The sequence below is a fragment of the Nothobranchius furzeri genome, chromosome 4 (assembly GCF_043380555.1).
Source record: "Nothobranchius furzeri strain GRZ-AD chromosome 4, NfurGRZ-RIMD1, whole genome shotgun sequence".
In the NCBI taxonomy this organism is placed as follows: Eukaryota; Metazoa; Chordata; class Actinopteri; order Cyprinodontiformes; family Nothobranchiidae; genus Nothobranchius; species Nothobranchius furzeri.
The window spans coordinates 15,641,202-15,655,685 of record NC_091744.1 but is presented as its reverse complement, the minus strand read 5'-3'; the positions used below and the strand labels follow the sequence as shown (position 1 = coordinate 15,655,685).

Below are 14,484 nucleotides of genomic sequence, written 5' to 3'. Positions count from 1 at the left end.
CCCATCCCTAGTGGCCAGGCTCAGCCTTAGAGATAGGGTGAGGAGCTCGGACATTCGGGAGGGACTCGGAGTAGAACCACTGCTCCTCCGGATCGAAAGGAGTCAGTTGAGGTGGTTTGGGCGTCTGGTCAGGATGCCTCCTGGACGCCTCCCCGGGGAGGTGTTTTGGGCATGTCCTGCCAGCAGGAGGCCCCCGGGTCGACCCAGGACATGTTGGAGAGGTTACATCTCCAATCTGGTCCGGGAACGCCTTGGGGTCCTGCCAGAGGAGCTGGTGGAGGTGGCCGGGGAGAGCACGGTCTGGAGCTCCCTAGTTGGGATGCTGGCCCCGCGACCCGGACCCGGATAAGCAAAGGAAGACGAGACGGGAGACGAGTAAGCTTCATGCGGAGTTCAGTTGAGTTTCAAACCAGGCCTTGTTACCATGAGGAAATAGAAGAGCTGCACTCCTGAGTTTCTCTGCTCCACTAGTCTAGATGTCGACAAGTGAATTGATGGAAGTCTGTTTTAAATCCTAAAGGTTTTGTTAGGCATCAGACCCAAAGATCTCATGAGAATCGGACTGTATTTATTTTGTGTCACGCTAATGAATCAAGAAACTAAATTCAATGCATGCAAAGAATAAATATCATTACATTGTGAAACAGTCGAAAGTGAAACCACGTGACAGCATGTCAGGGTAATATTAAGCGCCTCGTGATTTTTATCTTGAGAGGCGCTGTAGAAATGATACTTTCTTCTTCTTCTAATATTACCACCACCGTGTGTTTTTTCAAATCGCCATGGCAGCATGGCAACGCAAAAATATTTATTCTTTGTGTCGCCAAGCTTGACAGTAATATTACTGTAACGGCACATTACTAAATGAAATTCACACCTTCACGCAACAGAAGGTGATATCCAACAATCTTAAGATTGCCCACGAATACCATAAAGTTCCTAAAGATGATCTTTTCAGATAACCCTACCTTGTATGGTGTGTTATGAGTGCTCTGGTCTCCCTGGAATGGCATTGGGACCTTTACGATCCTAAATGTAGGCTTTCAACATGTTCGATTGACTTGGTCGGATTTTCAGGGACGAACAAACGTGCTGCCTGTTGAATGTGATGTTTAGTCAATCAGGAAACAAGGTGACAGACATGCCCAGCACACTCCTCCACTGCCATGTTTGTGTACTTCAAAATCACATTTTAACCCACAGTCTTGAGATGATGTTTTCGGTATTTAGCTCTGATCAAGACATAAAACCAATCCAAATCAAATGAGTATGTGTTTTAGAGTGTAGTGGTGAAGTGCTACAGGTCTGATTCTGCTGGGATTGTTTAAAAGTACTGACAAAGCAGGAGCCTTAAGTTTAACTAGGAGGGTCTATTATACGCCTGAGGATGACTTGCTATTATGGCAAAGGAATAGGGTTGTCACGGTAACCAGTGTGGCGGAAAACCCCAGTAAAAAAGTTGACAATAATAATAACCGTCTTGTTTTTAAAAAAAAAATTATCTCAGTGGGTTTACCGTGGCTGTGGTGTAGGCGCAGTGACCCTTACCAGCCACCGTATCATCTGCTGAAGTTGCCGGCGGCACATGCGCACTTTGTTGTTTACAACCAAAACTTTCTTGAAGCTAAAACTGAAATAATGGTCAAAGGAGGAGACGGCAGCGCTCAGGACATTTTTTATCCCTCAAAGAAGACAAAGTCGGAAGTACGGGCATCTTTTGGATATTTGAAGAATGCCGAAGGAGTTTATAGAAGACGGCTATCCTGTCTGCAGCATGTGCAGAAAAAGTGTCTGTGAAAGACAGCAACGCTTCAAATCTCATGACACATCTGCGTGACCATCACCCACAACTCTACAGTCAACGCAAGGCAAGCTAACGTTAGCGTTTTAGCTAAAATGCGTGATCCGAGGATTTGGGTTGAGGGAGAATGCAACGAGTGGCTATATAAAGCAGCCGCAGCGCCGCTACCTGCATATAAACCGTGTCACAGACACCCCCATATTGAAATGACGCTATGCATTACGGGGCTCCCAGGGGCAGATAAGAGTTGGTCTCTCTCCGAGAATAATTATGAATTTAACAATGATTACTGCCTGATGACATTTTCCCCACATCTGCAAAGCTCACTGGAAGGACACAAACCGAGGACAATATTTTCCTGATATAGGGTTTATTACTCAAGTAAGGGTAAAAAAGTATCTGATTAGAAGGCTACTTGAGTACTGAGTATCATCTGATCTAATATGTTTAAATGATGACATCAAACAGACAAAAAATAAGAAGTTATGGGCAAATATTGGTATTTTAAAGACTAAAGGGAAAAAATGTAAACAAATAAACAACATAATTACAAAATAACACATATTAGGCAACATTTAGACACAAACTGAGGACAATATTTCCTGACATACAGGGTTTATTTAATTGTGTGAAAATGTAGCACGTTAAAAAAAATACCGCGATAATACTGAAAACCGTGATAATTTTGGTCACAATAACCGTGAGATTAAATTTTCGCACTGTGACAACCCTACGAAGGAATAAGCATTTTTTTAAACAGGTAATGGGATTTGATTTTGAAAAGGAGATTTTTAGATGCTTATTGTGTTCATGTTCAAATCCAAAATCCTTACTTTTGTAAGGAAGTGCTTTAGCCTTCAAAGAGCCGTCTGAGCAAATGTGACTTCTTGTTACCCTTCACTGACCTGTCAAAACTCTGCTTCATCTCCAAAAGCGTGCATGTTTGGTTAATTACCAGCATTCCTGCTATATGCCCAATTGTAAGACACTTTGGATAAAAGCATCTGCTAAATAATTAAACATAAACATGTTCCTTTTACTCACCAACTTGTGAACCACACCAAACAGAAGCAATGCAAGAGGGTGTTTAAAATTTAGTTTGCCCTTCTAGTTGATCCTCGTTTACTCATGACGATGGCCTCTTACATGCAGCTTTGTGAAGACGTAGACGGATGACAGTGACGACTGCGAGGTGGTTGATTATCCTGCAGCCTCCTGGATGGAGACAAGAATAAAATAAGAGAAACAACATGATTTAATAATGATGCTCCGCTGTTCCTCTCTCTTGTGGTCCCCTCTCCATCTGGTATTTCAGCCAGAAGTAATGGGCACACACACACACACACACACGCACACATACACACACACACACACACAGCTGTACAATGTTAGTCTTTCTGATCAACCTTTTCCCTTCAGCTTTCAGCATAGTGTCTCACATTTCATCCTGCTTACCTGCTTTCTAATATTCCTCATCTTCTCATGTGGAATCAGAATCTTCCTCCTTTTCATTTTTCTCTCTCGCTCTCTTTCTCATCATTTGAACAGAAGCATCACTCTTCCATTGTATTAGACAATTATTGAGCTCACAGCTTCAGCAGAAGTTCTACATTTAAGTCCTGCTTTATTACACACCAGTCTCATGTTTGATTGTGTTATATCTCACACCTTTTTGTTTCTTTTTCCCTTTCTATCAGCAATGCACGTTCACTTATCGTCTCATCTCGGTGCTTTTTGGTTGGGCTTTTAAGAGCGGATAGGAAATCAGATTTAACAGAGGATGCTTTTGTTTTATCTCAAGTACTCATTAAGTGCAGGCATCTGTTTGGGCACAAATACAACAAAAGTCTGCAGAAATGGAATTGGAGGAGCAGGGAGGACAAATTATTTCACCAACAAATAATGGAAGAGTTTGCACAAAGGGAAAAAAGTAGATAAAAACAGGCTTGAATGCTTTTTCAATGAGAATGTCAACACCTTGTGAATTCCATGCAGAGTGTTACACAACTTTAATGTGCAAATGCATTAAGTGTGTGTGTGTGTGTGTGTGTGTGTGTGCGTGTGCGTGTGCGTGTGCATGTGTGTGTGTGTGTGTGTGTGTGTGTGTGTGTGTGTGTGTGTGAGAGAGAGAGAGAAGGAGGTTTGCCAGGCAAGACCCTGATTGACATGGTAAATTGGAAAGGTCGACTGGTGCTTTAGTTTGATGCAGACAGCAGGAAGTTCTAACCTTCCCACAGTCAGCATTTGTACAGAGAGCAGAAATTCTGAGCTCTGGCTCAAATGAATGGAATAAGAGAGTAAACTACAGAAACGAAGATAGTATTAATGCAAATCAGATCGCTGCACTTTAAACTCTAATTATCAGCCCTGCTCATTTCTCATCAGATTAATAAAGGAAGACACACAGCTGCTTAAACAGGAACTAAGTGAATGTGAAACTCCATCTTGGCCTGTCAGGAATTCTTCCTAAGTGTAAGAACAGCATGTTGTTATTTTAGTGAACTGTTGTTGTTTGTAAATGTGTCAGTGTTATACATGGGAGTGTACAATTTTCAGGTTCTGCTCTAGACTGGCTCTCTTCCTATCTCACTAACAGAACATTCACAGTGAAGTCCGAAACCTTCTCTTCAGATACTGCCTCTCTAACATGCGGGGTCCCACAAGGTTCAGTTCTCGGGCCTCTACTATTTGCATTCTATATTCTTCCCCTAGCTGGCATCATTCAGTCTTTCCCAGACATCACCTACCACATCTACGCTGATGATATTCAGCTCTATATGTCCTTTATGCCACACCAGTTGGACAGGCTGGCCACCCTTGTACTCTGCCTGACCCAGATCAGTAACTGGCTGTCCAGCAACTTTCTTGTCCTCAATACTAACAAGACAGAGACCCTGATCGCTGCACCCCTGGAACTTCAGCCAAAAATCGAGCAGGAAATTGCCTTTTTTTGCCCATCAGCCAAGGCCAACATTAGAAACCTAGGAGTTATTTTTGATCCAGCTTTAAGTTTAGACTCACGTCAAAACCATCTCCCGCTCTTGTTTCTTTCAACTGAGAAACTTTTCAAAAGTCCGTAAACTGGTTTCTACAGCAGATCTGGAAAAAATCATCCATGCCTTTGTGTCATCACGCTTAGACTACTGTAACGCTCTTTTTACTGGTCTCAGCAAAACCTCCCTCTCACGCCTTCAAGCCATCCAAAATGCAGCAGCCAGACTTCTAACCAAATCCAGCAGACGAGCTCACATCACTCCAGGTTTACAGTCCCTCCACTGGCTCCCGGTAGAATATAGAATACAGTTTAAAGTTTTAGTTCTGACCTATAGAGCTCTTAACAACCAGGCTCCAAGCTACCTATCTGAGCTTTTATCCCCACACACCACCTCTCGGAACCTCAGATCCACATCTGAAAACCTCCTGGCCGTTCCTCGAACCAGACTGAAAACCAAAGGGGACAGGGCCTTTCAGACTATTGCACCCAGACTTTGGAACAGTCTACCTTCAAATCTCCGTCTCTCTAACACTGTAGAGGTCTTTAAAAATCATCTAAAAACTCACCTTTTCATCCAGGCGTTCCCTCCCTAAATGTTTCAAAAAGATGGCTTTGTTTGGGTTCACACCTTCACTTTGTTTATACTCATGATTTTATTTTCTACGTTTATCACTGCTATTGTTTTTCTGATGTTTTTATTGGTTAGAGGTATTTGCCCTGATCTTTATCATGTTGTACAGCGCTTTGTGATTTATATCTGAGAAAGGCGCTATATAAATAAACTTTTACTTACTTACTTACAATTGTCTAATTACTGATACAAACTTCATAAAGGTGTGCGTGCTTGCGTGCATGTGTGTGTGTGTTCATGAGATTTTTTGAGCAGGAAAATGGAACAAAAAGAGAGGAGCATGAGATTGACGGGATAAATTGGAATGGTAGGAGTGTCTCAGGTTGAACTCTTGGTTTAAAACAACCAAGAGAGAACATAAAGCATGTTACTAAAAATGTACTTTTCTTGTAAGGGAAATGTAGCACTGGATGCCAGAGTGTGTGGATGGGAGCAAAAAGAGGCTGAGCAGAAATCAATAGATTATCACCATGAGAGGAGTGCCTGGTTGTATGTAAATGAGGGTATTGTGTGTTGGCAAGAATCTGGTGATACGATATTTATCACAATACAGGGGGGACAATAGGATATGTAGCGATACTAAAGGCCAGACATGATTTGCAATTTAAAGAGTGAGTTTAATGGGAAAACTCAGGCCAGACACTTCTAACGCCTTCTGCACACAGGAAGCAAAAGGGGAATGACTCGCAACAACCACTGAAGTCCACACCAGGAGAGTCTCAGCAGCGAAGTGGCTTGTCTGCCGTGCTTCTCGCGAGACCACACGATCCCTTGAGATTTCAAAGATTACATTTTGTTTGGACAATCAGCCATTGAACCAAAAGAAGTAAATCACGTTTGATATCGATGTTTGATGTCATATGTTGTTCTTCTCTTACTGCCAGGATTAAAGCCATGAAAACACACCGCTGCACTTTTGGAATGATGCTCTGAGTAAATAAGCTGATAAGTCACACGTAGGCTCATATGTATGAAATTGCATCGCTGCTATACTTTTATTTTGAAAATTACCGGAAATTTTGAAATTACTGGAAATATCGTGATATTTTAGTGTATTGATATTTTCTTACATCCCTACCATAGATGGAGGGAATGAGCCGTGTGTGTGTGTGTGTTTGTTTGATGGGTTGGGATGTGTGAGTCATTAAAGATCTCAGTGTGTTGTACCAAGCAGGTGACCTGCAGCTGGGGTCAGTGTTTGTACATGTTAGCTGGAGACGTGACACACACTTACACACACAGCTGCTGATACACACACACACACAGAGGAACAGGTGAGACTACCCAGGTAACATTTTACACACACGCGCACACACACACACACACACACACACACACACGCGCGCACACACACACACCACCAACAACAACAACAACAACAACATTCTCTCAACAGCAACTACAGACAAAGGACAGTGTGACCTACTTGTTTGTGGGTCCTTCAGGCGCCTGAATACCCAACAGGGAATTTATGAATACAAATGATCCTAAAGACGAACTTGACACAGTTATATTTTCACGTCTCTGTTATAAACACGTCACAATCACAATGATCACTAGAGAGTTATGACCTTTCCATAAATGGTTAAAAACTCAAGATCCTCCTGCATCACTGTTCATATCTGCAGTAATTAAAAACACTGGTTTAGACAGTTAATCACCCAAGGTGTTTCAAAGGATTTTAAACCAAAGAGGAACAGGAAAATTACTGGAAAATGGGTTTAATGACTCCAGCTCTGAGAATATCAGATGTGGTGTTTCTCTGCTCCTGTTTGAAACGGAGATGACTCAGAATGTCACATCGTTAGAAAATATTTGCTGAAAAGTGCCTCCCTTCCTCCTGAATGTTCATTTTTCTGTTGCTGTGCAGGCCTCCTTTACAAAAAAACACAATACAAAACGGCTGCCTGACAACACATAATATGGAGTTTTCTCTCATCAGAGGGCAAGCAACTTTGTGCAAAATATATTAAATATGGTAAAGAGTAGGGAAAGCACAGGTGTATTAATGGGGGCTGCATTCCACTTCTGCAGCCATGCATGCTTCTGTAAAGATGCTTGTAAGCAAAAGTCCTTAACATTCAGCCTTTTAATAAACAGCTAGGCAAGGCAAGGCAGCTTTTTTTATATAGCGCATTTCACACACAAAGGCCATTCAATGTGCCTTCCATTCTCTTTGAAGTTATGAAATGGGCTTGTGCTACTAAAAGTTTTAGGGAGGTAGTATTTTCTAAATAATTGTCAAAGTACACTTAATTATTCATTTTATAAAGAGACCTTCGGTTATGGCTCTCATTCATCCACAGTTAGTAGTTGTAGTTAAGCTTCTACAGCTTGAGTGGGCTCCATTTGTCCTTACTGGAGTTTCTTTACCAAAATAAAATGTGAAGAATGGCCCACATCTAGCTGTGTAAGGTCACTGCCCTTTAGTGGTGCACCAGAGTATGAACAAGAAAGGATACAGGAAAAATAAGCTGTGAAAACTTTTAAGGAGCCCTAAAGCACATTCTTCATTAATCCTAAATTGGCAAATATTTGGAACCATTGTCAGCTAGACAGGCAACCAATAAACCAATGGTCAGTATAAATGAGGTCCTGTTACAGAGCTAGAAACCTATTAACGGATAACCATGAATGCTTCACCACACCTATCAAGCATCTTTCTTTTTTGTTTTGTAAAATGCTTAAAGACAAGTCGTTACTCAATAAAAGACGTGATAGCCTGCAAGGGGTTTGCCAAAAGGCACTTAGATGTTTCTCAGAACACGAGGAACAAAAACCCGACTGGATTAATGAAACAATTTGGCCAAAATCCTCTGCATGACTTATAGGAGAAGCAGAGTGCCACCTCATTACTATCATCTTTAATGTTTGCAGCATTGTTCTGTTTTCCTGCAGCAGAGATAAGAAGATCTGCTGAACAAAGGAAAGAGGTGAACAGTAAAATAAACAAAACATTCCCAAGTTTAACAGTTTACCTGGGGCTAAGAGGTTCAAAGAAAGGTGTTCATCTCAAGCGTACTGTCCGAAAAGACAGGAATGAATTTAGAAAATTGTAGAAGTTCTGAAATGATCAAACCAAATTATATACCTGAAATCTAACAAATTTTTCCAACTTTCTCACGATTGAATAAATCAGCAACAAAAAATAAAACAAAAGTTCAAAGAACGACATGAAGGATGCTTTCCAAGTTGATTTGAGTCTTACCAAAAGTGTTAAACCATAGGAAGTGACGCCACCATCAGCGTCAGCCTGAGGAAGTCTGCAGCCGCAGACGAAACGTAGCGGGAAAACAGGTAACAAAACTGTTTTGTGTTTTAAAAAAGAACTACAGCATGGAATTAGAAATACGACAGAGCAAGAACACACCTAAGATGTAGCTAAAGTTACTCAGAGCCACAGTAGAAGGTCCAGCCTGAGTTAAGCTGTGGTAACTGGAGAGGAACTGAGAAACAGCATTAAACCTTTTGCTGTTTGCTTAGTTTAATTCAAATTGAATATATAAGCCATCAATTATATAATAATTGTATGTACTGTATATTTAACAGTCATGTTTGAGATAAAAGGCAGAATAGATAAAAAAAAACATTTTAACTTTATCTGGTTACATTCAAGCTTCACGTCCCACCGTGAGCAGTCTCCTGTCCCACATTTGGTGAGTTGGGATCTGGTTATCCTACTTAAGAATGATTACAGTAATTTGGAATATTTTCAGATGATTTTATGTTTGCTGTTTGGTGAATTAGTTTCATAATAATAGTTAATTATTATATGATGATCCCTAATCATTATCTGATTAGTTATTTCAATTTATTATATTTAGCTCTCTTGAACAGTAGGACTGGTAGAAAATTGCTTGCATTTTGCAAAAACATGACATAGATTTTTTTTTAATATTTTCAATAAAATAAAAGTATATAAATGTCTGAGGTTACTACAAAACCCACTGTAGAATAGATGCACATCTGCAGCACGTGAGGACCTTGTTTGGGGGGAGTTATTTTAGTTGTCACTTTATTTCACAGCCTCGGAGTTCATGGCTATTTTGTTCTTCTATGTGCGCGGTTTGCATTTTTGCACCACGTGGCTTTACATATTATTGCTACAGCCTCGCTGTCCCGGATGTGACGTAACCCAACATGAAATGGAAAACGAAGCGATGCAGTATTTAAAAACAATATATAAGTGTTTAACAGTTGATTAGTTCTTTGCGAATGTCTTAATTTTATTTTTACAAGGTCTTAAAAAGTCTTGAAATTTTTAATTTTGAGATTCCTGCATATACCCTGCTATTTCACTTAAATAGTTTAAAATGTTTTGTCTGACTTTTGGAGTTTTTCCATAAAGTTGATGAAAGTGATGTCATCATGTGACAGCACGGAGGATGGTGCGCCGAGAGAAAAATGGCAGCTCACGCACCAGCTTACTTGGTGTCTAAAAACAACACAACTTCTGCAGTTTTGGAGTATTTCAGGTTCAAAATAAACTTAAAAAGAGAGTAGGTAAACACTGATGAGGTAATTTGTGCAAACAAAAGATGACAGCGAAAGATGCACGTTCTGTCGGAAACACGGAGGAGCGAACCGTATCTGAAAAAGCACCTTTCTGTCTGGAGCTTGTTATTAAAAGGCAACAATGCACTTTTCTGGTGAAAAATAAGTTACCAGCCTTCCCCAGATGTCGCAACTAGCACCAAAGTACCCGTATGTCTGTGTTTTAGTTATAGTGTTTGTTATGTAGTTTCTGAAGATCCAAACAAACCACTTGGTAATGCCACTTCAGGCTTATGTCATCATCTTTAAATTAGTTCCGGGAATACAGTGTACCTTAGCGACAGTGGAGAGGAAAACTCCCTTTTAACAGGAACAAACCTCCAGAGGATGCTGGCTCAGTATAAGCAGCCATCCACCACGACTCACTGGGGATGGAGAAGACAGAGCAGACACACACACACACACACACACACACCAGCCCACACACACGCACACACAAAGCATATATACCAAGTAATGTTTCTATGGTTACATTGTGATGTCTTAGTAAATATTCTATTTGGTTAAAGATAAACTTTATTGTATTTATCCTAGTGGATCTATAATTAAACGGATAAACTAGTATTAGCACATCCACTGTCAAAGAAAGTAAAATGTTATCAGGAGAGGGAGAATGTTTTAGTGGTTAGCAGCAGTGTGTTAGACGATGGCCCCCACCATGCGGCCACCACAGCTCAGCAGAACATCGTTGTAGCTTCTTCTGGGGAGAAAAACACTTACAGAGAAAATAAAGTTAACAGCTGAAATAGCAGGAAATAATACAGTTAAAAGAGCAGATTGTAGAAGAAAGTAGTAGAGTGTGGATAGTGGTCAGTGTATCCTCCAGCAGTCTAAGCCTATGGCAGCATAACTACAGAGATAACTCAGGATAATCTATCCTACTTAGATGGAGGTATGTTGGAGGCACACGTTGTGGATACATGCAGCCATCTTTATCCTTGCTGTTTATCGTGTAATCTGACAAAATCACACCTGATCTTGCAATTCTCTGGTGATTTTGTGACCTCACAGGACCAGCTGCGTGAAGCGCATTCGCCGCTGATTTGCGTCTGAAAGGCTCCGTGAAGGTACACACCACTTAGCTCATGAGGAAAATGCGTCTATTACTGCTTACCCATTGGGTGGAAAGCCCGGGTAAGATTGGGTGTTGCACATCACCCCAGGACCACAGATGTTCAGCTATTCATACACATGAAAGAGAAGAGACAGCATCTATCTGTCACAGTAAAAATGTGTCTATAGATCATCTTTGTTAAGAGCTTGTTTTGGGAATGTCACATGTTCTTGAATCATTATTTGAATATTTCTCATTAGCCATTGAAGAACATGACAGTAAAATATAACCAAAGAGTGGAAGGAAGAAAATAAAAATCACCACCTTCAGAGTCTGTCCTGATATACTGACAACTTCTTAAAATTCAGCAACGCTGATGCATTTTCCTTTTTTGCCAGTAAGTATTGAGGTTTTATACAAAGTCGGGGAACAATATCTCCAAAACAAATGACAAAAACTTTTGAAGGGTTTGTTTATTCTTCAGACATTATTCTTCCTATTTTTCCCAAAGTTTTTGTTATATCTACTTTTTTTCTCCCTTAGCAGTTTTTTGTGCTGTCCTCACTCTAGATTAAAGCCCTGGCTCACATTATTCACCCGCACACACACTCAGTCATCACATATGCAGATTGAAACGCACACACACACACACACACACACACACACACTGTACAGTATTCAGAAGTTGAGTGAGTGTCTGAGTGGCTGAATAGAAGCGTGAAGTGGTGGAATATTGATCGAAGAATAGCGAGTATAGATCTTGTGGCAGCAGAATGTCATTTCCATCTTTTTTTTCAAAGCCTACCGTTTTGCCACCTCCAAACTCATATGGAGAGAATGGGAAACAGGGAGAGATAAAGAGGAAGGGGAAAGGAGTGAATGAGCAGGAAACTTTGGTCCCTGGCAGTTGATGGATGGGCTGCAAACAGATTGTCTTCTTCTGGACTCTTTGATAACACAACATCCTCCCTTTTCCTCTGTCTCTTACCTCCTGCTGTCTATTCTCTGCCTCCAACATACAGTTTATATTTATTTTCCTGATTCTCAATAAAAAAAGCTCCCATATCCAGTTTTCCCTCCAAACTGTCAGATGTCTTTAGGCGTCTGATTTGTGAAAGCTTGTGTCTTCTGTTGCTTCCTTTGTTGTGTGTGTTTTTTGCCAAATGTGTCTTTTCAAAGCACCCTGAGGAAATACTACAAATCTAAATTATATATCTCCCTTTTTGGTTCCATGCTCTTCTCTCTAATGTATTTCCCTTATTCTATCTGGCTGACGGACAGTTGGCGAGAAAACCCGAGGGTCAACAGGTAAAGTACCCATTTACATTTTCATTATTTTCCCAGCTATTTTACTCTGAATCCTTTTCTTTCAGTCTATCTAAAGCGAAGCAAAAATCCGTATGAACCTGCGATACCGACAGAAGGTTAGAACTAAGAGCCGATGAGCTAAATGCTTTATGGAAGGTCACACTCCACTTATCCTAAAAGAACTGTCAAACCATTGTGTGTGTTGCCATTTTTGTCGTCATCTGCTATCATGACAACGACATTTGGTAGTTCAAATGCAAGAAAAGAGGGCATTATTAAAATGAAATAACTAAACCAAATCACTGATGTCTGAAGCCAAAGCAAATGCTCTTTTTTAGGTTTAATATGGAACCATGTAATAAAAACAATATTAAAAAAATATGTACTTTCACGGGCTGTTTAGAGGTGTGCAGAATGAAGGTACAGTATTTCCTTTAGAAGCTATATTTTAATTAAAAAATTATCAAATATTTATGTTGATGGACATCTATCAGACAATAGAGGACACCATTGCAGGTTACCAAACAGTCCACTTGGCACAGCGAGGCTGGCTCTGTGGAAAATGGCTGACTCGGCAAGTCAAGCAGCTGCTTCTGATTCCAGAAGATGTTATCCTTCTAAGAAGAGGAGTCACCGTAAAAGATCTAAATCTAAAGTGAGTTTAGGTGAAGCCTACAACAGATGGACCCAAATAAAGAAATTTCACGTATCGGCAGCGAACCTGGTATCCTGACGGCTGGAAACCTTGTTGCAACTACAACCTCCACACAGTAGATGTCGCTTTGGTGTTTGTGTTCCGTGTTCAACCTTTAATGGAGCTAAAGATGGATTCCAAAGGGTTCAAATGATGGCAACTGGACTTCTTTGGTTTCTTGAAGACATTTCACTTCTCATCTGAGGAGTTTTGTCAATTCTGACTGGAATATGCGAGAGTCGAGCTTATAAACTGTAGCTGTCTGTTGTTGCTTAACAGGCAGAAACTACCTATGAATACCCCTCCTCTCAACCCCCGGTGGTTGTTAATGCTATTAGGTCTTATTGTGTTAGAATGGTTGTTTTGATTAGATTCAGGCGTGCGTGACCTAGACTGAAACTGTTTTGGAATTAGGTTTTGAGCTGCATTATAGGTGCTGGAAAGGTGAACCCTGAGGCCTCCTCCTCTTATATATGTAAATTTATAGTCTGACCACGATACGTAGACAGAACCCAGTCATGGGGCAGAATCTACAGCTGTCTATCAGACTGTTTGTGCATGCAGTTAGACAACGCTTGGACTAATCGCTAGGACCATCACTACGGGGATCAGTCAATGGGGCAGTCCGCTATACACCGTTAAGGAAAAAGCAAATACATTATTTTCTAAAGGACTTATGTATCTCTATCTGTTAATGTCTCATAGAAAAGCCCAAGTCTAAACTGATTAGAGTTGATGCCAAAGCCATTTCAAACAAGCCCCATCTTTTCAGTTTTTATCCAACGCAGCTCTGGTGCAAAAGCCCACTCAACATCTCTCTACAAACAAGGAGCACAAAATTGTTTTGTCCAGTGTAGATCTGCTGAGTGTGGCCGGCCCAACCTGCAGAGCTGAAACTTTTGGTACTGCTAGGTATTTCCAGGCTAGGTAAATAATGCAGCAGTTCGAATAGTGGCCACAAATATAACAAATATGGAGCAAACATTACCAGTTCATAGAGATTTGAGCAACCATAAAAACATCTGACAGCATATTAAATGCCCTCTCCTCTGTGGTGCTAAAAGAAGAACGGTACTAATGTGCTGCTTCTCACTGTTTTTATATTTCAGATTCTTTTTAGTAAATATAGATAAAAGCTAAATCACATACTTTATTAGGTCTGTTTGCCGTTTTTGATTACCTCTTTTATGTGAACTAATTAATATCCTCCAGTCTTTTAAACTACCCCTTATAAATCATTCTATTAACATGACATCAGGCCGGAATTACACAGGAAAATGCTCCATATTATCCAGAACACAATGCCAAGCGCTCTTCGGTTCTAGGGACCTTGTTCTTATTCGTCAAAGGTTGTCACAATATAAATAAACCAATAATACGTGATAAAATAGTCTTGAAACCAGTACATGCATTTGTAGAAATTCATGATTCTTTTATTTTTCTTCGA

General features: G+C 40.5%; 1 protein-coding gene across 2 annotated transcripts in view; it reads left to right on the top strand.

Annotated features, from left to right (window-relative positions):
- Nucleotides 1-14,484, top strand: part of sdk1b (sidekick cell adhesion molecule 1b) — a 410,260-nt gene that overhangs the window by 248,868 nt on the left and 146,908 nt on the right. Inside the window, exon 6 of one of the 2 annotated variants that reach the window (XM_070550117.1) lies at nt 12,317-12,343. The exons of the other annotated variant lie outside the window; for it this stretch is intronic. Coding sequence (XP_070406218.1) covers nt 12,317-12,343 — 27 coding nt within the window. The remainder of the gene's footprint in view (nt 1-12,316; nt 12,344-14,484) is intronic. 2 annotated transcript variants of the gene reach the window in all.